Genomic DNA, 25,377 nt, shown 5'->3' on the forward strand with positions numbered 1-25,377 from the left:
TATTATTTTAAAGAACACACAAGCAACCAGCCAGATGAAGAACCTTACAAGATACATTTTTCTGGGGTTTTTTTTGGTTTAGAGAGGGAGAGATATAAGGATTTCTACCAGGCCCTTTTCCAGGTTTGGTTATATAGCTCTAGCTCTGTAAGCACTGCTAATGAGATGAAATATTACTTACTTTCCAGAAATGACTGGCAATTGGGGATGCCTTAAATTAAAGCTCTTCATATAGCTTTTAATTGTGTTTGAAGTAGTGTGCAACCATTTATCAATTTTTTTTTTACCTTTCAAAGCATCTCCAACTTCATTTCTAAAAAGAGGCATTACAACCCCTGATGACTATAAAATTTCTGCCCATACCTTGCCACCTTTTCCCTATAAATTTTCACACCCAGATTACATAGGGCAGCAATGACAGAAGTAGCTGTGTAAAGAGATGCATGGTAGCTTTAAAAACAGGGCAGTCCAGACTTTTCAGATTTGCTTCTTAAAAAAGCATCTCTACATTTGGAACCAAACCCAAAATTCAAACCTCAGAACAGCCAAAATTTTAGCATTGCAACTCAGTCCCATTTAGTACCCTCCTTGATTTCCTCTGCCCAGAGATGCAGCTTTCAGTATCTGCTCAGCACAAGTCTTGTGGCACATGCAACCTAACACTGCTGCAGGAGCCAGGAGCACTGGTGGCATCTCACTCTTGAGAGAGGTGTAGCTTCAGATCTAGCTGAGCTCCAGACTCTGGGGGAACTGAGAGCCAAGAGCAAAATTAAAGAAGCTCTCACATTTTTCTCCCTGCTTTGCATGTTGTATAAGCTAAGTTGTCTGTTTGCTGGATCACCTGAAATTGAGGCTGGGTTATCATTTGAAAATATAGAATAGGAATCCAGCTAAAGGTCTCCTAGCAAATCAAGGATGGTCCTTTAACATAGCATGTTGACATAGTATGTACCTGCACACACCCTCCTCTAGCAAGAAAGCCTACCACACACCAAAAAACAAGCCATAGTAATTTCTTAGTTTTAAAGTCCAAAAGAAGTCACTGTAGCAATGTGGTTCAATATGTACTCTGGAGCATAGGCTAATGCTCTCATTTTTTTAGTGCAGCATCTCTGAACCATACATATTTAAGAAAAACTATGGTTTGATCCAATTATTCTGAGCTCAGCACTAACTTTTGCACAAGTAAAGCTACATGCCTGCTTAGCTCTCTACAGTCCTCGCTCTCTAATGTGGACAATGTCAAGTTTATATCTTGCTGCATGTGGCTCCATCTGCATGCTTTAGGCTCAGATGTGACACATCTGCTTTAGCATCTGTAACTGCACCATAATTGCTTTACATGATTTAAGAAGTCATTCAAAATAGCCAGTAATATTTCACCAGTGAGTTCAGGTTGCCACAGCTCAGTTGAGTGCTGCAGCTTTAAAGACACTGAACAGAGGCAGTACATCTGCGACAGAGCTGAGCCCCATGCAGAGATTTACAAGCTGCTTTGAATGAGCCACAGACACCTCTAACTGGCCTCAGGCTACCAGAGTGAAAGGGCTGGAGCCTGTTCTGGAAGCTAAGTGTCCAGCTTTGCCCAGTTCCTCTTTGTTTTCCATTCTCCTTCCTATATTTCATTAATAAGATCAACCCACTGCCTCCAGATTTCTCTTGGCTTTAGAAAGCTTGCTACTGGACATTGCAGAAACATGTAAACCATTAACAGACTCTCTAAAACATGTTCCCTGAAGGGGGGGGATATTTCTCTAGATGGCCACATTCAGTTCCTTTATATATCATAACTGCTACTAGATCATTCCCAGCTCAGTCATACCCTGAAGGAATAATTGGAATTTCGACTGAAAGCACCAAGTATTATACACAGTCACAAAAAGGGATAGTGCCTGTCAAGCACTTTCGGTCTCAACAGACAAAAAAAATCCTGACTGCACATCAAAAACATAGTAAAGGGAAAAGACTTGGCTAAAGTCACAGAGCATGTAAGTGGGGAGGCAAGATTATTACTAGGGTGTCCTGAAACCAACTCAGCAGCTTGTTATCCTTCCCTGCTCAGTTGCCAGCCTGCTGAACTTGACTCTTAAGTGTAACTTCCTTGCAGACCTATCTTACTAATGCAAAAATATCAGTGGAGCCTGCACTACAGTCATCATCAGTTATTCTCCTCACTATCTCCAGCATGGTTTGTCACTGCTGCATTCACATTCATTTGGGCTCCTCAGCTCCACAAATGTAGCCCAAACAGAAGTCACTCCTTCACCATTTGATCTATAAATAGACTTGGGTTGGCAAGAAACAGGCCATCAGGAAAATACAATTCAGCAGACCTTCCACTAGTCGGAGCAAACCAAAGTCACCCCTGGCGAATTCAAGTCAAGGGATCTACAAGAATCGCCTTCCCAGTTCCTGAGGCTGACTTGTTCATCAAGAATGCTCTTCCACTCATTATCTCACAGCCATGGTTAAGACCCAATTCAAAGTCACTGTACAAATTTTGACTGAAGTACACTCATAAGAAAAGATATTTTCTAGTACAACTTGGAGAAAGTCCAACATTGCCTCTACTTCCAGGTGGGGTTATTTCTCTCTCATACACCCCAACATCTATGCTAGATCAACTTAATATTCTTAGAGCTTCAATCTAAATTCTGAAGCACTGATACAGAGATTAGCTTTGAATTTACATACGTTACATTATAAATGCCAGAGTCAACTTAAAGCAAAAAAAAAAAAGGCATTCTTTGCAATATTGCTCTAATTAAGCTAATTTGGTGTCAGAGGCAGTTCAGGTAACATTTGCCATCACTACATCCCATTGGTTGCATTGACCGTGTGGTGAAAGGCTGCTGTTGTAGCAATGTTGATAAGCATGTGCATAAAGACACGCATTTAAAAAAAAATGCACAGTGTATGTATATTTTAGTCCATAGCCAGGGGAAAAATAGAACTACCATTTGGTACTACCACAGAAATTGGAAGAGGACAAAATAACTACAAACCTGAAGCAATTCACAGTACCTTCCAACAGTGGTGTCAAGCACTGAAACAGCTCGGAGTACTTCTGGTGCACTTCTGACATCTGACACAGCCAAGAGCTGCAACTGCTGTCTCCCAGGAGCTCCCACAGGGAAAAGGTGCTCCCATCTGGCTCTTGCATTAATAAAAAGGGGGGTGTTGGTCATAAAATGCCTTTTAATTGGATCTTAATTAGAAGGAGCAATCTTGATTAAATTACTTGAGGAAAAGTTTCCTCAGGTCCAGCTTGGAAACAGACTAGTACTCTGAACAGTCTGGGATCCAGGTATCCTCATCAAAGATAATTTCACTCTGTAAACAAGGAGTGGGAAAGCATCTGTAATATAAAAAAAAAATCTGTAGGGAAAAAAATTGATTTCTAACTGCCAATTAAATTACCTACAGTACTTACTGTGTATGCAGATGCACACGGGCAGATCTGGACTTGGATTTTGCAGACAAGAGACACATTTGTTTCTCTGCTTACCAAAAACTCCAGGAGCCAGAAAACTAAAAACTGTTTCTGAGAAGCATATTGTTATTATAAGGCTCCACCCTGCATTGCTGTGCTGGCCAGAGACCCTACTGAGAGGGTGAGTTTAGAGTACTGGCTCCCTGATTTGGTCCAACCTTCTAACACTGCAGCAACTGGCATGAAAACTCTACCAGGCTGCTAAGGAGAAGACATAGATTTATGCTTGTCATGCCCATGAAGAAATGTGGACTCAAAACAGACCAGTGGCTCTGTGCTCAAAACCAGAACGTCAACAGCTGTATTAAGCAGAAGCGCGAAGCAAAGTATTTCCCGAAGTTTTCTATTGTTCCAGCACTAACTTCAGCCCTAGGTTTTACCAGATTTTACCTGCTATTATTTTCCTATTCATCATACCCACACCAGGTAGTAGCTGTTATGTGGGTATTTTAGGTTTGTTTTAGATATTACCTGCTACAATTCTTCATTTCTTCATGCCCACACCACCTCCAGGAATTAGCTGTTAGATGAGTACTTTAGGTTTCTTTTAGAAACATTCTGATTTTAACTTCAGAGTATTTCCAAGCACCTCTGTACACTGGAAAGACACCAGTGTTTTCATGCTCCTGCTACATTAAAGATATTTGTGAACCATTAAAAGTGCCCTCTACAGCAGGTACTATCTAAAATTTCAGAGCATTTCATAAACACTAACTAAGCCTTAATGCATTCACAGTGAAATATTATCACCTTCATTTCACAGATGGACACACTGAGGTCATGACTTGCCAGTGAACAAAGTTGCTTCAATTTCTGCTTCTGCCTCTAGCTTACAGAGTGCCCTGGCACAAGTTATTGCACCAAACATCTCTGGTGCCTGAAAGCACTTCTTCCCCACACATTTCCAAAAGTTTGCACCACAGAATGCAAAGATGAACGTTTAAATTGCAGCCCACAGGAGACGTATGCATGTCCATGCAGAAATGCAGCAGAAAGAACCCTCTTAAATTAGTTTTTAAGCCTCTTTTCAAAACACTTCTCCCCATGTTATCCAGTGTGGCAACACTGCTCGCACCAGGTTAAAGCCATGAGACACATTTGTCAACCACCATTCTTCCAATGACTAAGTAAGGGGCTGCATGGAGACATGCAGTTACCAAAGAGAGGCACTTACCACATCTCAAAGCTTATTTTATGCTCACCAGCTTATACTCAGATTTCCTTTTCTGCTACAAGCTGTTTAAAGGGCTGGTAACTTAAAATGGAAATTGCTTTTTTTTAAAGCATTAAAGTCACAAAGAAAGCTCCACATATCCAGCATGTCAAGCCAACACACACAGAGCAAGACAAACAAAATGCAACATTTTCTTCAGCTTTGTAACACCTTTCTGCCTCTGGAGAGCTTTCCTTCACTCCCTACTTTCCCCCTTTGCCTAGCATATCTTTACAAGTCCTTCAAGCATCACCTCAGCATTGCTGCTTTGTTATGGTGGGCCAGTAGTCTACTGGAGGTACTCAAGGGTTTTAGCATCCTAAGCGGTGCACAAACTAATCTATGGCTTGCAGTCTCCTCTTTCCCAGAGAGAAAAATGTTGAGTACAGCTGGAGCTACTAGGGAAGACAAACCAGGTTTCCATGGTTATAGAAACCTGAGCTTCACATCCTGGAAAAAATGCAACGCACAAACCACTGGTTAGGAAGAAACAGAATGCCAGACCTTGGGCAGCTGTGGACTACAGCTCCTTGATGTTTAACATGCAGGCACCAGAAGGGAGAAAAAAGAAAAAAAAAAAAGCTTTTCTTGACAGCTTGGAGATCTGTGGACTCAGACAGCAGCAGTGCTTTATCTGCTTTATACATGTTCTATTGCACTTGTGCTGTGACAGTATTTGCAGTAAGCATACGGATGGGCAGGGCTGTGTTTCTAGCCTTTGCTCACCTAGGTGAGCTTCACTGCCCTGTAAAGGGGGTGATGCTGCAGGATGAGGCATTTATTATCAGAGAGCACACTGCCAATTGATCGGAGCTGCTTGTCTCAGAGATGAGATGAAGCAGGTGCAGGCTGCTTTCCGGGGCATGAATAAAGAGCTTACGCACAAAATCCACGTGAAGGCAGAATTTGCAGGTGTGAATTTTCAAATCTGTCCCATTGAGTTTGAAGGTTTGGGGCTCAGTGTGCTGCAATAATACACATGCACAAATCCACAGTCCTCACAGTCCCCCTCTCCAAGCAAAGTATAACACAGTTTCCTTCATGCTGTCCTGAAAGTAAAGTGGTTTATGTTCAGAAGCTCTAGCTGCTTCAAACTGAAACCCTGATGAGGCTGAGGATGCTGATATAACGTAGAAGCGACAACTGCAGAGTCCCAGCAGATTTCCGAGGCAGTCTCTCTCCAGGGCACAGAACATCACAGCCTCAATCCCACTTAAGGTGCTGGAATAGCATCACAATCGTGTTAATTTCCAGGCAAGGAAAATATTCCTTCAGAGCAGAATAAAATAGGCTTATATGGGGAGTTCAAACCAGGGAATCAGTTGATCACATTTCCTAATCCCTCTCCCAACATTCCTTTCCACAGCTATGCAGTGACCACTTGTCCTGACATCAGCTGTTTAAATCAGATCTGCACAGACTTACCAACACATATTCCCAGTAATCAAACTCCTCTAAATAACACCCTGGAAAAGTGTGAATCCTGTACTGGCAAAGCCTGTCTGAGCAGCAGCAACTCAAGACTGAAGGCTATCCCTTCTTGCCAGATCAGGTACCATGCATTCCATCAGCAACAGGCACTGCCCACACACCCTTCCCAGCTTGTTTCATTCCCCAAAGCCACTGTCTCATTGTTTAGCACAGAGTTACCAGCCGATAATGAATGCTGGAACAGACACATTTGTCCAATATGGAAGCGGATCGAGATAAACCAATTACTTTTCCACAGACAGTGTATGACCCTGATCTGCAATTAAAAAATAAATTAAAATATTATTTGCCTTTCTTCTGCAAAGAGCCAACCTGTCAACATCAATATTGCTGTGCCCTAGTCCCTGAGACTTCCCAGAAGAGCACAAAACAAGGCTTAGGGGAAGAAGCTCAGAAGCATCCAAGAATGATGAGAATAGATTTTTCCTGTTTCAGGGCATCTTTGCCTGATTTTGACTACTTGGGGATGACTTCACTTTCCAAAGTCATCTGTGGGACACTCATCGATTTGGCAAATGATAAACTGTGGGGTGCATAAGCATAAACACACGTACAATGCCAAGACATTGTTCAGACTCACATTAAAACTGCAAACTGCTTAGCTGGAAAATAGGCCTTCAAAGATCCATATTCTGTAGGACAAACAATGATCTGGTAATTTCTTTAATTGCACCCTACTGCGTATTGCAGCAGACCTAAGCAGTCTTATATACACACAAAGGAACTCCTGGAGCTCAGCATCAGCCCATCAGGATGTTTTAGGCAGGTTGCTTGCCAAGGCAGACACTTGATGCACAATTTAAAATGTATTTGACTTAGCAAGGGTGATTCCTAAAGAATTAGCCTCACTCTGCTCAAGGCTGTACATTATTCATTTAGCTCCACTAAGGCACCTCAGAAGGATTTAAGATGTGTGCAAACAAGACTTAGGGAATACACACTCTGCATAGGGATTTGACCCTCTTCTTTCTCTAGTTACCTCAAGAATGTCCAGAAATTCATTGCTAAAACTCCACTGGCCAAATACATCCTAATCATCCATGCACTGCTTTAATCTGCATAGCACCAAACAAATGGTTTTTAATTTGTCCAGTCTACCATTAACAGCAGTGACTTTTGTGCCATTAAAGCTGATGTACTCGAACTTGTCACCCTCAGATTGTTGCAGTAAAAACAAAAATACCATAATTCCTGCCCCTTGCAACCGAACCTTGACAGCCTCTCCCCTTCTCTGTGTTTTCAAGCCCAAGTACATTTTGACAACAGCTCACTGGAAACTTCTTAGCACACTCAGATGTATCTGCACACACATGGAGACCACATGAGCACTACCGCTGCATAAGACGTTGCAGGCTCTTGCAGGCACTGGAAGTAAAAGCCCTTTTTCTCCTGCTGGTTACAACCCTCAACTTAGCTTGGGTTTTGCCAATAACTTCCAGTTCCCTCTGGAACATCCAAAGGGCTTGGGCTCTTCCAAAACAAACCAAGCTTTTACCACATGTTGATATAACCTAAGTTGGGAAGAAACCTTCCTGGACTGGACAGATAGAGACATTTGGTAACCCTGTGTCCCCACCCGACTGGATGCCCCTGCTATTGCCTGTCACACTAGCCAGCAGGATGGCCTGCAGGCGAGTGAAGGTTGGGGTTGTCATGCTTGTTCCTCAAAAGACTATGCAAAGACCAAAAGGAGGGAACCTCTAGATCTGATGCTTCAAAATATAATGCCATCCTTCCATGTAATATGCTAATACACTGTGGTTCAAAATAAATCAATAAACCCAAGTAACCAGAGGAAGAAATTTCTTGATGACAGAAACATCCATTAAAATCTTGTTGGTTGAGCTTCAGAAAAGGTCACGCAAATCTATAAATGACTGTACGCAGTGTTTCATATTCAAGAATTAGCACAAGAATGAACTGCAAAAGCAAGTCCTCCAGTGGTTTGGAGTACTGGCACCCTCTTTTCTGTCATTCACATGGGGTAGGAGATTAAGTCAGTCCCTACATGGTTAAATAGCTTCCCAAAAGTGCTGCTGGACACAGGGCAAGACAGAAATGGGAGCAGGACCCCACTGTACCACAACACATATCACGGAGCAGATACTTTTGATCTCTCTCTCTTCCCACTGCTCTGCATAAAAACCTCAGGTTGTCTCACCAGGACTGCAGCTCTGGGAGGAGGCAAGCCCTCCACAGCACAGCCCTGGATCCAGCTTTCTCACCCAACCAAGAGCTAGATGACTCCAAAACCAGCCAGCATCCCAGACTCCATAGGCATGCTGAGCCTTCACTGGAGAGGCTCCAGGTACTCCCATGAGCAATACACCTCCACAGCAGCTAAGTACTGACCACTGTTTCACAAAGTGCTGGGCTAGGAAAAGGCAGGCAGGAGACTGGAAAAAAAAAAGTGAAATTGCACCAGCTTTGTGACTGTCTGCAATTGACCAGCTTTATGACTTGTTCTGCAGCAGCACTAGCACCCTGGAGCTCTGCACTGACTCCAGTAGCTCAGTTTGCAGCCCAGGATAAACCTGCTTGTTTTCATCAGTCTCTAGGGAGCAAGGACCACCACTCACTCTCAGAGTGGAGCACTAACCTTTGGTTTTAAGATACCACCACAAAGAAGGCATCCAGGGCTTAAACTAATACTCCATGGTTCTGCTAACCTACCAAGCAACAGTTTCTGCAGACAATATACTACAATAACATTCTTATGCCCACCTTGAATTTCTGACTAGTTTCCAGGTGGAATTTAACACTCAACCAGGCTTTTGGACTTGCACAAGAAATAGCCTGTCACAAGGGTGCAACGACTGAAGATAACCAGCCAGCAGGACAGATTTACACAAACTTAAATATTTCCTTCTGGCATACATTGCTTTTTGAAGTACATGCTATAAAACAGTCCTTATCTTGAGTCTTTTTCTTACAGTATTAAGAAGTGTCTTCACATTTGTTCCCTTTCAGTACTATCTGAGCAGAGATTAGACAGCAGCTGATATTGTGAACATTAGGCATAGAAATTTGGGAAATATCCATCTTCCATATAGAGCAATCAACCACAAGACAGTGAACCACTCAGAGTGAACAGTTTGAATTTAGAGTTAAAGTAAAAACGAAAACTTCTCAGATACATCTGTTATTTCCTGAATGGAAAAAGTCTAGGCTTTCTAACAAATTACTAAATTGCCACACTAATAAAAAGTAGGGACGAGGTAAGCTATATCATCTTTCTACAAAGTATATCCTTATACATGTAGGCTACAGAAATGAACACTATGTGTTCTGATATATCCTTTTCCATAACGGGCAGCAGAGCCACCTACATGTAGATACTTCTTCATGCTTCCATTTCTGTTAATTTCTTGGGACCCCAGTACAGACTTAATAGCGTGCACTTCAAAAAGATGCATCCTAAAGAACATGCACTCACCTCTAAATTGCTGAGCACCTCACACCCATCTCTGGGGAAAGTACACCTTTGAGTGCGCATTATGTAGTTGTTCCCCTGGACTCCCTGATTTTCCAGCAGATAACTTGTTTTTCAAGCTGCAGTTCAAAGGCTGACTTTGAAGGCTGGGTTATGTCTCCAGGAGTACAAACCCCACACTCACCACCACACTCCCAAAGACATCGCTCTTGCTCTTAACACACTCCTCTTCTGTGTCAGTGTTACTTCTTTAGGGGAGTTGGTGCTTGGAGGCAGTCAAAAGCTTTGCAGGTAGGGCACTGAACTCTCATTTGTAAGGGCCACAGTACTCCTGTGAGGACAGTCAGGATGCTGGCAGGCTGAACAAGAAAACAAACACCTTGGAGACCTAGCTTTCCCTTAACTCCACAAGAAAATCTTCATTTAAGACTAAGGCCTGCACCCTCTAATTTCTCTCTATATACACAGAGAGATTTGACCTGGTTCAATAGCAGGAAACTTTTTTTATTCCTGGCTGGGCTTTGCAAAAGAACAAAATGGAATATTTTCAGAAAAGGACATTGATGGCTCTATCCTGTATTAGGGAAACGGTTAGTTTATTCAAATAGACAATATCAGGTATAGAGCATTACAGCATCTTTGCTTGAGCACCAGCAGCATAAATACAAATGCATAAGAGCCTAAGATGCTGACTTGAGATTTGCTAGTTCTACTGACTGGCACAGGTAGGTGTTCCTGGACAGGTATCACAGCAGAAGTCAAAGGGAACATAACAAAGTGAATACAGGAAAAGCACCCACTGATATAGATGCTTAGTGACTTGAATTCCTCGTTCCTCAATGACTGACATTTTTATGCAAGTATCTCTAACTAGCAGTGTCCCCTTAGCCAGGTGTAGCGAGATGCACTCACTGATCTCTGGAACAGTCCCGAATACTCTGCCACCCACATGACCAACTCACCTGAGAAACCTCAAGCCTGATAGAAGCACAACTATCCTAAACTCTGTTGTTCAAAATTCCTAATCCCCTCCCCTCATACAAAGAGGATTAAAATTAGCCACTTGTTAGAGGCACATGCATCCACATACAGCCCTAGCTATTTTCCTCCAGTGAAGATCCATGAAGAAAAGAAAGGAAACAATTGCACAAAGAATAATGTTCTTTGACATCATTTCTCCATGTTGCCTTTTCTATTATTGCAAATATTTGTCTTTGAAGATCTTTCTCTGCATGAAAAAGAAGATTTAGTGTACAGACTATTATTCCAAACCAACTACACTATTTTAAACTTAATAAAGTAAGGTTAGTATAATAACTTAATTAAAATCTGTAGATTTAAATATTAAAAATCAGATTCTATGTGAGATTAATGGCATTTACATAGCTCTATAAAGATTCTCTGCTATTTAAAAGTATGAAATGTTTTATGTAAGTGAAATGTCAAAGGATTTAGATTCCACCAGAAAGTACACATCAATCAGGCCTTATCAGTAGGAAAAATATTAGGATTATCTTTTAGACAGAAGCCAAGTGTATCCCACAAAATGGTGCAAACAAATGAACAAGTCCTTCAGTTACATCTAATAGAAATGTTATACATGCACTATAAAACATGAAGAGGGCAGTGATGCAGACTGGCATTCGATCACATGCACTTGTAACTTCATTTACCATCCAAGGCAATTTCCATCCGCTGGGTCTCACAGCAAACCAACTATAAAGCAGATACGGGATCACAGTCTTCTGCCATCCCAATGAGTGCGAGATTGTAAAGCAGGTATTGGAGTTGACAGCGCAGGAGGAGAAAAAGATGTTACAAAATGCCAGATGATCAACAATTATAACAAATAAGTTACAATTACATGAACTGCTACTTCAGTACCTCCATCTTTGTTTCTATAGGGACATCCCTCTGGGATACAGCACACAGATCAGTTTACAAGATGCAGCTCACTTACGGAAACAGTTCTTGGACCTCTGTATTTTCCAGTGCTTTCTGCATCTTCATCTTTACTAGAGACAAGATTAGGCCCTTTGGCAAAGGAGAGACATGACCATACCACACCCACACCAAACTACTGCCTAAACATACAGGCTTCACAACAGCCTAGAGGGAAAAATACAGAGCGAGACATGTTACAACAGCAATCACCTGGAAGAGAAAAAAAACCAAACAAACAAACAGAAAAAAAAACCCAAAACCAAACACGGAACAGAGGTCTCCTCACATCCTTGTCTATCCTGCCAAACAGTTCAGATGTGCTTTCTTCCTTTTACAACCTTTGGCCACCGTTTAGGATGCTGCAGCACTACCGTGTGCCTCCAGGCCTGACACTATACTATCACCTTCTGTTATTAAACACTGCTGCTCTATTTGTTGCTGAAGTGCTGAAAAACTATTAGGATCCATCATCCAAAAAGAGTAAGTGGTAAACTTTGCTAGTCATGATGGCAGCTGGGGTGATGGCAGCTATAGCTATGAACTTAAGAAAAAGGAAGAGAAGGAAGCTAACAGCATCCCCCAAGGCTAGAGTTAAGCAGATGCTTTAGCAGAAAAATAGCTCAAAACCTTTTGGATTAACAGAAGAGAAGAAAACAAAACAACAGTGCCCTAGTTTCAGAGCTGTGTTACCTTACCAATCTTCATACCATTCAGCAGCACAGAGAGGGTTTGAAAGCAATTTCAACACATGAAAATTCAGCGACAGGATTTAACACAGGAGTCCTGCTGCTCTGTACCATCCACTTCCCTATCATCAACACGACCTCCTCCCAAAGCCTCTTAAGTTCTCCACACAGCAACACAACATCAATATCTGGATCCAACCACTCCCAGAACGTAAATGCTACTCAAGCAAGTACTCAAATTAGCAAAGTAAGACACTAAACCACATTAAGCTCCTCGTATAATTTCTCCATAAGGTAATTAAGATGTACCTCAACACTAGAGTGTGCACATGAACGACCCAGGCATGAGCCAATCACCCCGTACCTCAACACTAGAGTGTGCACATGAACGACCCAGGCATGAGCCAATCACCCATTTAACATAAAGCATAGAGCCATACAGACATACAGTCCCCATGCACAGTAAACTCCATTAACCAGAGGTTTCTGTAGCCATTCTGCCAGTGTAAAGCACAAACATAAGGGGCTGAACCCAGATGATTTACAAGCCAGTGTCTTGGAATTGGCACAGCCGCGTGAAAATCTGGCTCTCCATCCCCATACTTTTTTTGCCAGCAGGGGCTGAGCTGAGAGCCAAGGGGTTTCTTTTCCAGAGGAGCAGAAGCTGATTTATTGCCTCATGCAGCTGCAACTAGCCCCTCCAGGAACAGAACTGACAGTTCAATAGGTCTTTCAGTGAAAAGGAAGGATCCATACCAGACCTATCCAATTATAGTCTTATAATCAAGGGAGTTTAGTATCCATGCTTTGTTATTTCTGGATTGCTCTATCACCATCTGGGGTCATAATGGGAGACAATATGACTGCATTTTCCCTTAAAGTAGGTACATTAGTTTTTCAATTCATTAGAATCACAGCATTCAGCAGCCATTGGCCAATAGCCACCTTGGTCACTATTTCTGATACCTTGCAGCACCACTATGAATGTACATAGTTCATAGCTAATGGTGCCAGCTGGGGCTATTTTGGGACATGGGGTGAAAATCATATAGTTCAGAAACCAAGACAAACCAATCCGGTTCAAGTGATGCTTTTTTTTGCTAAAGCTACAAGGTAATCAATCCAGATGAAGCCAGATAGTCATTATCAAGGAACTAAATTTCCCATGGCCTTGGCAAGACATTGGAGTCAGTAACCATTGGCAAAGTGTGGGCAGAACATTTGTAGCTGGCAGCATCTGTACAGAAATACTTGATATAGTCAATTATAACACTTGCAACTTCATGACTAGTTCTCTTGAACTGTCATGGGAAAATCCATGGATAAATATAAATTCTAGAGTTTTACATGAAGCATTACTGTTTGTTGTGTTTAAAATTGGTTTTGTTCTTTAATTATTTTTTAAAGAAAATAATTTCAGAATGAATTCAAAATAAAAAAATGTTACTTAAAATTTAAATACAGTATATTTTAAAATAAAAATATGCATTCTTCTCTGACTACATGCGTCTCCTTTCCTGGCCAACAGCACTGTTGCTCTTTTACAAAGGAAGTAAAAGTAGAAAGCTGGAAACATTCATTTCCAACATCAATTTAACCTCCATACTCCAACAAATAGAAGAGCTATAAGGTTGATTAGGAAAATAATAAAAAAGCTTAAAACAATGATAAAGCTTTACAGTCCATATGCACCTCCACCTGGAAAGACCCTAAAACCATCACATGAAATCCATGGTGCCTCAGAGATCAGTAAGAGTATTACGACACCTCCTTACAAAAACAGCACACAGAGAAACTGTTCAGCTGAAAATCACGAGTCGCTAATGTCAGTTGTGTTGTTCATAGTACCTCCAGTTTTTTTCAGTGGATCCAAGGCAAGATCCATCTAGACAATGCCCTTAATCATTTTTGGTCAGTCTGGAAGTGGTCAGGCAGTTAGAGGAGATTATAATGGTAGGTCCCTTCCAAGTGAAGATATTCCTTCCTATCAGAAAGCAAAGAGTTCAGGAAGCCCTTGATTGGCCCAAATGGTAAAAAAAATAAAATAATATTGGGTTCAATCCAATCCAGCACAAAAACTGGGGAAGAGGATTTTCTGCAAAACAGAAAACCTCATGTTTAGAGAGCTCCTTTGCAAACAGGAGGAAGAAGAGGCAGATGCTTACACCAGTGTTCTTGACAGGCAGTGGAAAGCCCAGAAATGTCATATATTAGCCTTTGCTAGACCATTGACTGCTACCCCTGAGGCTGAACAGAAGCCCTTACACTAAGAACTGCCTACAAGCGTGTATTCTGCAGGAGACAAAGCCTTCACACACTTCAGGAGCGAGGAAGAAAAGCAAAGCACTTAACATCTCCTGGGTGTCCCAGCCAGAATTTCAGTCCCATTCCATCTTACAGAAGATACAAAGGTATAAGGAAGAGGATAGAAAATGATACATTAATGTTCATGGTCCTTCCCAATATTCACCAAGCCAACAGCCCATCCACAGACATTGTAAAGATAAGATGGAAAACTTCTTTCAGGACATGCTCCATTTGGTTTGGGTGATCAAATCGCTGTGCAGCTTCTGGGTAATAAGGATGATTTCAGGAAGACAGAAGCAGTAAAGGACCTGAGCACCAGCCTTGCCTTTGAGAGTAGTGAATACAAACTCATGCTGCACAAGAGTATAAACTCACTCCAGTGGTAGTGACGTCAGTTTTAATGGTGCTGAGATTCAGCAAGACTTTTCTGGACTAACTGTTCCTGAAAACCTTTAAATAAAAAAAGGAACTGCCTGTGTTTTCACATGCATAGCAGTACGTGTATAACAGGCCATCAATTCAAAAATTCCTACAATTTGACTGACTTGCACAGCACAGAGCATTGCACTAGAAGGTCCCTGTGCACGCAAAGCTCCACATCAGCCCAAACACTTTGCTCTCAATTTCACAGGCAGCAGAACATGAGGCTAAATTCTGCACTCACTTCTGCTGTCATCACCCTTAGGGTGCTACCATAGAAGGGACAGTTTAATCAAAACCAGTATTTTCTTACTATAAATAATAAAGATTTAAAATACATTCTGTTCTTTGTCTCTGTATACTGCCCACGGCTGCATGTTTGCATTGCTTCAGTATGTCAGGCTTATCCTCACTGTTTCTGTGAACCTTCCAATCAAAGAAGGCAGAAAATTCAAGCCCAGCCTTTAAAAAAAAAAAACCAAAAACAAAACCAAACCCCACATACCAAAGGCTTGCTATTCCTGGATGTTAATTTTTTTGAGGAGGGGAATGAACTATAAATAATGTTCAGGTTGGGAAGCTTGAAATGAACGTTACTGAGAGATTAATCATGCAAATGAACTTTACAGGTACTTCTAGACACCTGGTACTATGTTCAGTAGTAATGGCAGAGACATGACTCCTCACAGAGGCACTTGTTATAAGCGTACTGAAGAGTAATCTTTAAGATAGGGTGGATATTATGACTTCCAAAGATACTATATAGCAATTTTAATAGCAGTTGCTACACAAAAGCCTCAAAGCTATATAATGTGTACCAATAAAATAAACTGCCTTCAAAGTGGCAGGGAGAAAGTAAAAGGTAAACAAGCTACAACTCTTTGTTATTTTAACATTCCCTCAAACCAACATAAAATGACTCCTTCAAAGCTTTTCAGCTTCCTAAGTAGTTAATAATTAAGGTCTAAAGGCATTCGAGTAGGTCTTATGCCATATAATCAGTACTATTTCCATTGTATTTTCAGTAAGATAAGGTATTAAAGACCTGGCCTTTGTCTACTGATCAAATGATGCATTTATCTACACAAGTGTAAATACAGAGTAGCTCCACAGGCTTTATTTAAAATCTTGACTGGAAGAGAAGACTCAGGACAGTAATTTTTAAACTTCTCTGCTGATTTCTCCCTCACTTCTCATATGGCACCAAAATGGCTACAATTTTCAGTATATAATTCCTCCACCGGGATACACAGATAGGAATAAAGAGTTTAAATATTAACAGCTGACTTCGTCACTGCAATTATCTGATGATGTATGGCACGGGTTGACAGGCAATTTCAGAACACCGGGAGCACTGGTCAATACTAAAAGGTTATATGAATTTAAGGCAAGAAAAAAGTATCTCAAAAGCTCACATTCAGCCTTCAAAGAGATCAAATGTGCTGGAAATATAACAGAAAGCAGGTCTTGCTGAGGATGCTTATTCTTCTGTCAACCCAGTTATGCTGCAATGGCTTGTTAGTATCAAATTAGGAAATCCAAGTCTTTTTTTATGCACGAGCAATGTTTTTTCTCCATATCCTAGAAGGTGCTGGATTCTATGTTTTTTCCTCATTTCATTGGCATTACTACTGTTTCCCTTTCACGCACAGTATGTTGGAGCCACTAGAATTTAAGATTGAATTTGGGGTTACTCTAAAGCAGCAGTGAAATTCATGCTTTTGCATTGTAGCAAAGCACAGCTTCTCCAGTAAAGAATGAATTCACATCCTTGTCCTAGCCAAAGCTGAACTACACTAAGCCAAATATAAATCTGGAATATTCTGATGTTTCATGTTTGTTTCCTACCATTCTAAACCCATTACTTTAGATAAGAAGATATTCTTACCTGAAGGTCAGACAAATTTTATACTCACTAAAGCTCTCCCCCACAATACACATTCAGGACTGCACACTAAGAAAGGATGAAGCTCCAAGGGTTATCGTTCAAGGCAGAAGTTTATTCCACTGCTGAAATTCATACAAGTTTGATCCTTCAAACTGCATAGACACCTGTAATTTACCAGCTGCTCTGTCCAATAAATCACAGGCTAATTCCAGCCACAACATCTGGACCGAATTATTCAGTGCCCCAAGTAACGATAAACACTTAGATACAATAAGTGGGTACAGACCAGTATGTGAATGGAACAAAGAAGAGGAAGGATGCAGAATTAAGAACCAGATTTAGACTTCAGGCTTCTTGGTAGGGTGATGTTGGACCAAAATCAGCTGGAAGAAGCTATGACAAGGGACTATGACAAGAATAGATCATACCCACCCTACTAATAATCCTTGGCTGACTGGACTTGGAGAGAAAAATAAAAATGAAAATAAAAATCAGCGATAGTACTTTATATTGAAATCAACATGACATAAGAAATTTAGTGACCAGACATGCTTCACCCGTTTTGGAGAGTCTTCTTGCTTTTCAGCCTCTTTCGGAGATAGCATTAAACTCAAGGAAACTGGTTGTTGCATTAAAAATACATTTGCAGCGACTGAGAGGCAAGGCAACTTTCCCTCATTATGCCAATAAAGCATTCAGCACTTCTGGCTTTTCTTCCCAAATCCTCTGAGTAGCTACCTTCAGTAAATTAACCTTACTTATTGAAGTCTGGTGGTTGATAAAGCCAGTCTAAACCAGCTTCCAACAGAAGGATGAAACACAAGAGGAAGCACCACAGCTCAAGAAAAACAGTTTTCCAAATTAGAAATGCTATTCCATACTTTCCTGATTTCTTGCTTTGCACATGCTATTAAAAATAGCAAGTAAAACGCCTTACTTCTGAAAGTACACATACATCCTGATGCATATACAGCCCTCCCTCGACTGCGTGGCTCAAGGCGTGCCGCAGTACTGCTCCAGCACTCTATTGAGCGGCCATCATCTCAAGCCACAAGATCTCTACTGAAACATGATGACATCATAAATGGTTTAATTCAATCTGAAGAAAAAAAAGTCAGTTTTCAATGTGTATCCCGCATAAGTATCAAATCATAAGGTTCATCCAAACTTAGGACCCGGGAGAAGAAATTCAATGAATTAGCGGGATGATTTGTACTCCTATTGAGTATAAAGAACGCTCTGAAAAAGCAGAGATACAGGAGCTATAAAAAAAAATAAACTTCTTTGTATCACTGGCAGGAAAATAGTAAACTCTTTCTTGAATCATTTTAGCATAACATCGCTATTAAAATCTTTATACATTGAGTGAAAACATTAATTATTATGCCCATCAGGAATATTTTTCATTGTCAAATTGCCTCTTACCATGCTAATAAACACCAAGCTTTGCATGTAAAAATTAATCATGTTATCTCATTTACAGGTCAAAAGACACAGACTAAAATAGTTTCTGCAATTCTTCCTAAATAACTAGCTTCTGCATATCAAGTTTTATGGCACATTAGAAATGAATGCAATTCAGACAAGATTTGAATAGCTGAGTAGATAGAGAAGGAGAGATAAGAGCAGATAAGAAAAATCTTGCAGTAAGCTAAGCTTTTGAAAATAAAATACCAAAAAAAACCCAACAATTTTTTTTCTTTTAGATTTCCAGACCCTAACTGAACTGAGGATGAAACAGCTGTATGCAGGTCATCACTCAAAGTACCCACAGATTACACTTCTAGCCACTATATGTATAAATAGTACATCAGAACAACTTAATGCATTAAAAAACAAACACACCACCACCCCCCTCCCAAAAAACATTTTAAATCACTCCAGCATTTCATTTAGGCTAAATGCAACTTCCACAGCTCCTGCATAACTTGTGAAAGTGGGGTGGAGGAATTTGTCTGCTTCTTGGGTATTTCAATAATAGCCAGAGGACTAAATTCTCCTCCCATTTTTATGGCATTTAAGCCCATTACTCACAAAAGCGTCCATGTTCATATTCCTTAGTATCTACAAATCCTCTTTCCCTTTGTTTTCATAACATGGCAGGTTTGTAGATATTAAGGAGTATGAACATGGACACTTTTCCCTCCTCGTTACAAGGCCCATTAGATGCTTTCTGGGGTACCACATCTACTTTCGCCAGCATCATCCTCTCATCCAGAAGTCGCAGATAACTGCCTGCAGTATTTCAGCAGCTATCAGCTGATGGTTAATAAAGGTATTAGGCTTTTCTCCTCTTCGTGGTTGCAGCACAGAGCCAAGGTTTGCTTTTTTGCTAGTCCCACACAGCAACCTGAGCTCTTATCTTTGAGCCCTACCAAGACAGAGTCATATTTGTGTTGTGCTTAATGTGATTTCTAACGTAAGAGGAACAGGTATTTCGCTTGCTTTCTGAAACACATTAACAAAAGGCATGTATGCTGTGCCAGCTTAGTGCCTTACACTCCTTTCCCACATATTTAAGTGGAGATCAAGTCTGAGGCACAGGAATAAAGCAATACTCACAGCACCCCACTCCAGCCTCAGGGATAGGGTGTTAAGGTCAGGCAACCATAGTGCTCCCCTGCTATACTGAAAGCTGGGACCCATAGGGGAAAATACAGCCTTGGACACAGGGGAGACACTAAAAAAAAAAAAAAAAAAAAAAAAAAGCCATTTATTTACATCTCCAAACATGCTTCCCTGTGTCAAAACTTCAAGAAGCCAGTCTGAGAACTGTTGGCCTCAGTCCTGGATTATGCACAGCACATCATCGTGTGCTGCAGCTACCTCCTCCATGGCAAAAGAGCTGCTAAGAGAAGCTGCTGACCATCTTGACAGAGATGCAAGTCTTCCCCCCAAAAAGGGAACAGTTTCATAGCAAAAGTAACTGTGTCACTACTTGGTTTCCATTACAAAGAAGTAACCAAGATGATTTGTGTGACCTAGTCTTCACCAATGCAATATGCATTACTTCAACATAGATGTTCAAGAGTGTGTGCTTGCAGACTCACCTCTAGCAAACACACATCAGGTTGGAAGGATGCACAGTGAGGTAGGTTTTGACTAATAGTGTCCCAAACAGCTCCAGGACATGAACTACAGCTAGGTTCACCAAGATCTTTTCTTTGATCATTTAAGAAAGCCATGAAGATGGGAACATTGCTCAGCAAGCTCCAGAACTGCATGTTCTCACTTGCCACCCTCTCTCACCTTGTCCACAAAGCCCATCTGCAATCCTAACGTTCATCAGCTCTTCTTGGGTTTTGATCACAAGTTCTTCAAGGTGAAGATTCTGTCCTTTACAGGCACAGCACACAGACAGTGGTGCAGAGAAAGCCAGCCCACAGTGCTGGGTCTGGTCAAGGAGGCTTCAGAGTCGTGCTGGTGGGGAGAGACTGATCAAACCACCCTGCTCATTCCCACATCCACAAGACAGCAAGATGCAAACAGCGCAGACCTGTTTGCTGGCCTCAAGAAGGGCAGCTCTGTGCCCTCAACTAAACTGGATCTTACTGCAATTTTATAGGAACTCATTTAAAGGCCTGAACATTGCATGCCTATGAACAACAGCATTGTGGCTTTTCTTGAAAGCAAGAAGCCTGCTCAGCCTTTGCGACTGGAAAGAGAACATGACTCAGATAGCACTACTGTGGCAGCAGCTGCCTGGGACAGTCACTCTGCAGAGATGTCCTCTGCAGACATGTCCTCAAAGCCCTGCTGCTTTGGGACTCTCCAGAAGAAAGCTGTAAGGCCAAATCGTCTGGCTCCTACCACACAGCTTTCTGAGCACAAGGATGGAGTTCCCAAGGGAAGACCCACTGCGTGGAAGATGCCTCTCCAACCTGACCCTGCTATTCAACAGGAAAGAACCATGGCTTAGAGGACTGTCAAGAGCACCTTCAGATCTCAGTGGGGTTGTCAACAACATGCAGTCCGAGAGGAATGGCTGACAAGAACAAGTTCTGCTGTATTTCCTAACTAACAGCATGCATCCTGTTCTGTCAGCAGCCTGCCCCATACCCAGGCAGTAAAACCTCATCAGGGCCACCAGCACCCAGCACTGACCTCCAAGAAGAACACAGAGCACCAAGAACTGCCTGGGCCCCTGCAGAAGGGCCCAGCAGGCAGCATGCCCCTGCCTCCCATGCAACGTTGATATATCAAGTCTCCAGTCCCCCGCTCAGACAAGATAAAAGTAGTAGCACGTCTTTTCTCCCTCACTGACAGAAAGAGATTTCCCTGCGTCTTCAGGACCACAGAAAATGGTATGGCACCTTCGGAGGAAGGGAGCCCTCCCTGCAGCAAGGCCAGCTTGCTATCCCTCTCCACTCCATCCGGAAGCTCAAGAATACATTCCATCGTGTGCATCTTGACTCTTCCTTGGCTGATTTCTTTCCTAGCCTCTAGGTCTGAACATCACTGTGTGACATTCCTTCCCCTGCTAAGCATCTTTCTGACTGTGACTGAAGAATCTGGCAAATGATCAAGTATTCTTTAACCTCCACATTAACTATTGTTAGCTTTGGCAAAGTCCAGCTCTTGGGATGCCTGGAGTGATATCGCTTACTGCTGCAGCCTACAGGAACTGCTGTAGTGGCGAGATTCAGAGAACGGGGATCAGGTAGCAGATGCAAAACAGAGTCCTCCCCCACAATGCCCTCCCTTCTCCCATTGCCTTAATGAGCTTTGGGAACAGCTACAACGTTTTTAAGCTTCTCACTGCTGGAAAAGATTTGGAGACAGTGAATGTGCAGAAAGGAGTAAGTCAAAGAAGCTGAAAGTTAGCTGAGGCCAAATGTTACTTCTAGACCACCAAGATGCATTGGTAACGTTGCAGATTCATGGAGTTCTACAATAACTTACGCTTTAGGAGTCAGAAAGAGATAGATGCGTTGACTATGGGAAGGAAGCACAGGCTGCACCACCACCACCACCTCCTCCCTCAGCCCACACCAGGACCCTCTTGCCTGCACTCTTACTGCAGCAGTCCTAACAACAGTCAAGCCCACAGTTCTGCACTCGGCTGCGCAAAAATAGAATATATCCTTCTCCCCTCATTCTCATGAAAGAGTCCAACCAGTGCAATTAGTTATGGTTGCTCAGAGCAGCACCAGAGATAAGCCTCTAGCCTGTTTTTGTAAAGAGGACACATCAGCACTAGCCACATTCAGAGAACCACGTTGTCCCGGGATGGAAAATCATAGGCAGAAATGTCCACAGCAGTCACTAGGGGCAGCTGAATTCAGGGACTGGAGGGTAAGTTTTCTTAAATGGATTTTGCGTTTCTTAATATAGCACACACTCTTCCCTAGAATCTGCATAACACTGAGTTTGAAATGTTCTAAGATTTGCACCAAGAAAGAATGGAGGGGTGGGAGAAGGGGCTCAAGAAGCATTTAAAAGCCAAGGGATGACTTCAGAGCAACACCATATACAAGCAGCAATCTCTTAACAGACAACTTGCAAAGCAGAGGCTTGGTTAGTAATGAAAATAAAACATAAACAAGTCCCTGGCAAGACAATGCAACTGCAAGTCCATAGGAGTAAGTCACAAAAGCTGAAGATGTGAAGGGTTTGGCCTGGTTCGTACCTTCCCTCTGCACATCCTGCGTTGTGTACATGCACACAAAATTAGTCTGTTAAATCTGTGCACCAGAGGCCTTCTCATGCTACTCCAGCATTAAGCGAGTTTCAAGAATTACTTCAGTGCCAACGCAACTGGATCCTTGCCGTGAGCAGACTTCATCTGCCTTCTCATTTTCCCACTGAGATGCCAAAATTGTTTGTGCATTCCCTTTAAGGCCATCTTTACTTCAGACCTGTCCTATTCTAGCGCCTTGATTTCAGCTGGTTTGCTCTGAACGGCCCTTTCTTCTGTATCGATAGAGGAAACCCAGAGAGTATTTGTTCCCCCCTTGTACCGGATCAAGGAAAACCTTTAGTAAGAACAAACAGAGAATTGTTTGAAAAAGGTAATGAAGCAGTGATTCTTGGGGTTGTCTTGCCTCCTGATCACCCCTTCACCAAAGCCAAGAGCCCAGGAACACGGACACTGCTGTGGATCCTGTCCTGTAACTATAACAAAAGTACAAGAGGCCCAAAAGGCTGCCTTGTTCAGCTGCTCATTGCCAACTCAGGCAGCGACTGCATTGTAGCAGTTGCTATTTGTTTGCACAAGACAGGACTCAGGTGACCCTCTCTCAGGTTGCGCTTTCACCACCAGCTAAGCTGGACCATTCTTCTTTTATTTTATTGCAGATGTTAACTTTCTGCTCCCTGCACAACCTCTCAAGCTACGTAAGCGCCATCAGAAGTTCCACAGAGAGCCTTTTGCCGGCTTCTGTAGTGCATGACAAGGCACATAACGTGTTATACTAAAGTCACAATCTATTTGTTTCGCATCAAGACGTGTACCAGCAGGACATTCAAAAAGGTAAAGGTGTGCCATCTCAGGTTAACTGTGAAAATACTGTGGATAGCAAAAAAAAAACCAAACCAAAAACCCTGTATCAAGCTTAACATGACTGCTGTAAGCATTTAATCTAAGTCAAGTCTTTGCAGATATACTTTTTTTTAAAAAAGGTACTTACCTGTCCTCAAGCCCTGGTAATTCTATTTATCACTGCCCACAAGAAACTGTACTTTATAGGACATACTGCCTCCATATGATTGAAATAGCTTCCTCCCTTAATCAGCATATAATCAGATATTCCCACACAGGAGAACTATAGCCCTGATTGACAAGATAGTTACAAAAATAAACCTGAGGTTTAAATATAGCTTGCTCAGCTCCCTGGAAGGTATGTAGTATTGTGTTATACAAGTCTACCATCATTTTCCTTGAATTAATATAGTCCATATCGTCCCACTGCCTTGATCTCTATCAATCAAACAGCTCCCAGATTCACGTTATAGAGGAAAGCTGGCGGCTACAGCTAGGTGGGAATGGCCACTAGCCTTTCCTCTGCATGGACTCACTTACCGTCAATATTTCATTGGCAATTAACATGCACAGATTTTGAGTTCATGTACCAGTTGAATGTGTGATGTTTGATGCAGTGGTAGAGACAGACAGGTAAATAAACGTGCAGGACTACATAGCTATGCACAGAAACAAAATATATAAGCCCAACACGGACGGGTATCTTCAGATGAGATATACGGCTCTTTCTATGCAAACACACAAACCAGTCGGGCAATATTTAACGATTTCCTCTTTCGAGGGTGGATAGTTCAATAGCACAATACTCATCGCTTTTCTGCGAATCTATCAGGATGTTCTGATGTGTTAAATATGCAACGTAATGAGGGCAGAGCTCTATAGCCCTGAGCTTCTTGTTTCAGGAGAGAAAAGAAAAAAAAAAAAAGGTGGTGTTTTTTTTTAAAAAAAATCATTGAATTATGAAATGCTTCTCATCTCTTCCAAACCTGCCCATTGCCGACTGACTCAAAAACACGGGACAGGCCTCGTATTTATTATGCAAATCCTCAGCATTAAGAAAACAAATCACCAACTAACATCTGTCTCGCCCTAAAGGAAAATAAATAAATTAATAATTTAAAAAAAAAAAAAAAAAAAGAAGCCACTCTCCACGCCGCATCCGACCGAGTCGCCGCGCCGGAGGGAAGCGCCTCCCGAGCCGCTTCTCGGCGCCGGTGCTGCAATGTCCCCGCTCCAGCCCCGAGCCACTGCGGTGTCCCCCCCCCCGGACCCACCTTTCCCTTCCATCGCGGAGCCTTGCGAGCGCCGGGAAGTTGCCGGTAAAGTTGGCGAAAGCGCTGGGGGCTTGGGCGGCCGCCGCTGCCTGCTCCGCGCTGCGGGGGGACGGCGCCGTCACAGCCTCGGAGCTGCAAGCAAAGCGAGTGATTGCGGAGGGAGGAAAGGGGAGAGACGGCGTGAGCGCCGAGCCCCAACCCCAACACACACACACAACACACGCCCCCCCCCCCCCCCCCCCAACCCCGGGGCGGGGAGCGCGTTACCTGGGCGCCGGCGGGAGCTGTCCGCGGTGCTGCGGGGGCGAGTGGCTCCGCCGCCCGCCGCGCTGCCTGGCGCCGCCCGCATGCGCGCCCCGCCCCGCCCCGCCCCCGGCTCCGCCGCACCGCCGAGGGGCCCCGCCGTCCCGCGCCCGGAGCCGCGGGCCCTGCCCGCCCGAGGGCCCCGAGTTCGAGGCCAACCACCACCCCCTCACCCCAGACCGAGCTCCGAGAGACCGCAGGCCCCGGCCTCGCCTCCCTCCGTCTGCACCTGCGGGCGTGGAGAGGATCTCTCCGGAGCTGCCCGGTGTCGGGTTCAGGCCTTCGCTGGATGTGCCCTGCCAAGATGAATAGTGCCGATTCAAAAAAACACCCCCCTCGCGGGCCTAGCCTGTGCCCTGCTGTTTTGCGTCCAGCCGCTGGGTGTTGTTCTCCCCTTTGACTACTTAGAATCATAGAATCACCAGGTTGGGAAAGACCCATCGG

The 25,377-nt window shown here is 42.8% G+C and overlaps 1 protein-coding gene across 1 annotated transcript in view; it reads right to left on the reverse strand.

Moving 5' to 3' along the window:
* Nucleotides 1–25,005, reverse strand: part of FGF12 (fibroblast growth factor 12) — a 220,888-nt gene extending 195,883 nt beyond the window's left edge. Inside the window, exons 1-2 of the mRNA XM_069864859.1 lie at nucleotides 24,898–25,005; nucleotides 24,631–24,762 (exon numbers count right to left, since the gene is read on the reverse strand). Coding sequence (XP_069720960.1) covers nucleotides 24,631–24,643 — 13 coding nt within the window. The 5' untranslated portion in view covers nucleotides 24,644–24,762; nucleotides 24,898–25,005. The remainder of the gene's footprint in view (nucleotides 1–24,630; nucleotides 24,763–24,897) is intronic.
* Nucleotides 25,006–25,377: the final 372 nt, after the last annotated feature.

The sequence above is a fragment of the Phaenicophaeus curvirostris genome, chromosome 10 (genome assembly GCF_032191515.1).
Source record: "Phaenicophaeus curvirostris isolate KB17595 chromosome 10, BPBGC_Pcur_1.0, whole genome shotgun sequence".
NCBI classification, from domain to species: Eukaryota; Metazoa; Chordata; class Aves; order Cuculiformes; family Cuculidae; genus Phaenicophaeus; species Phaenicophaeus curvirostris.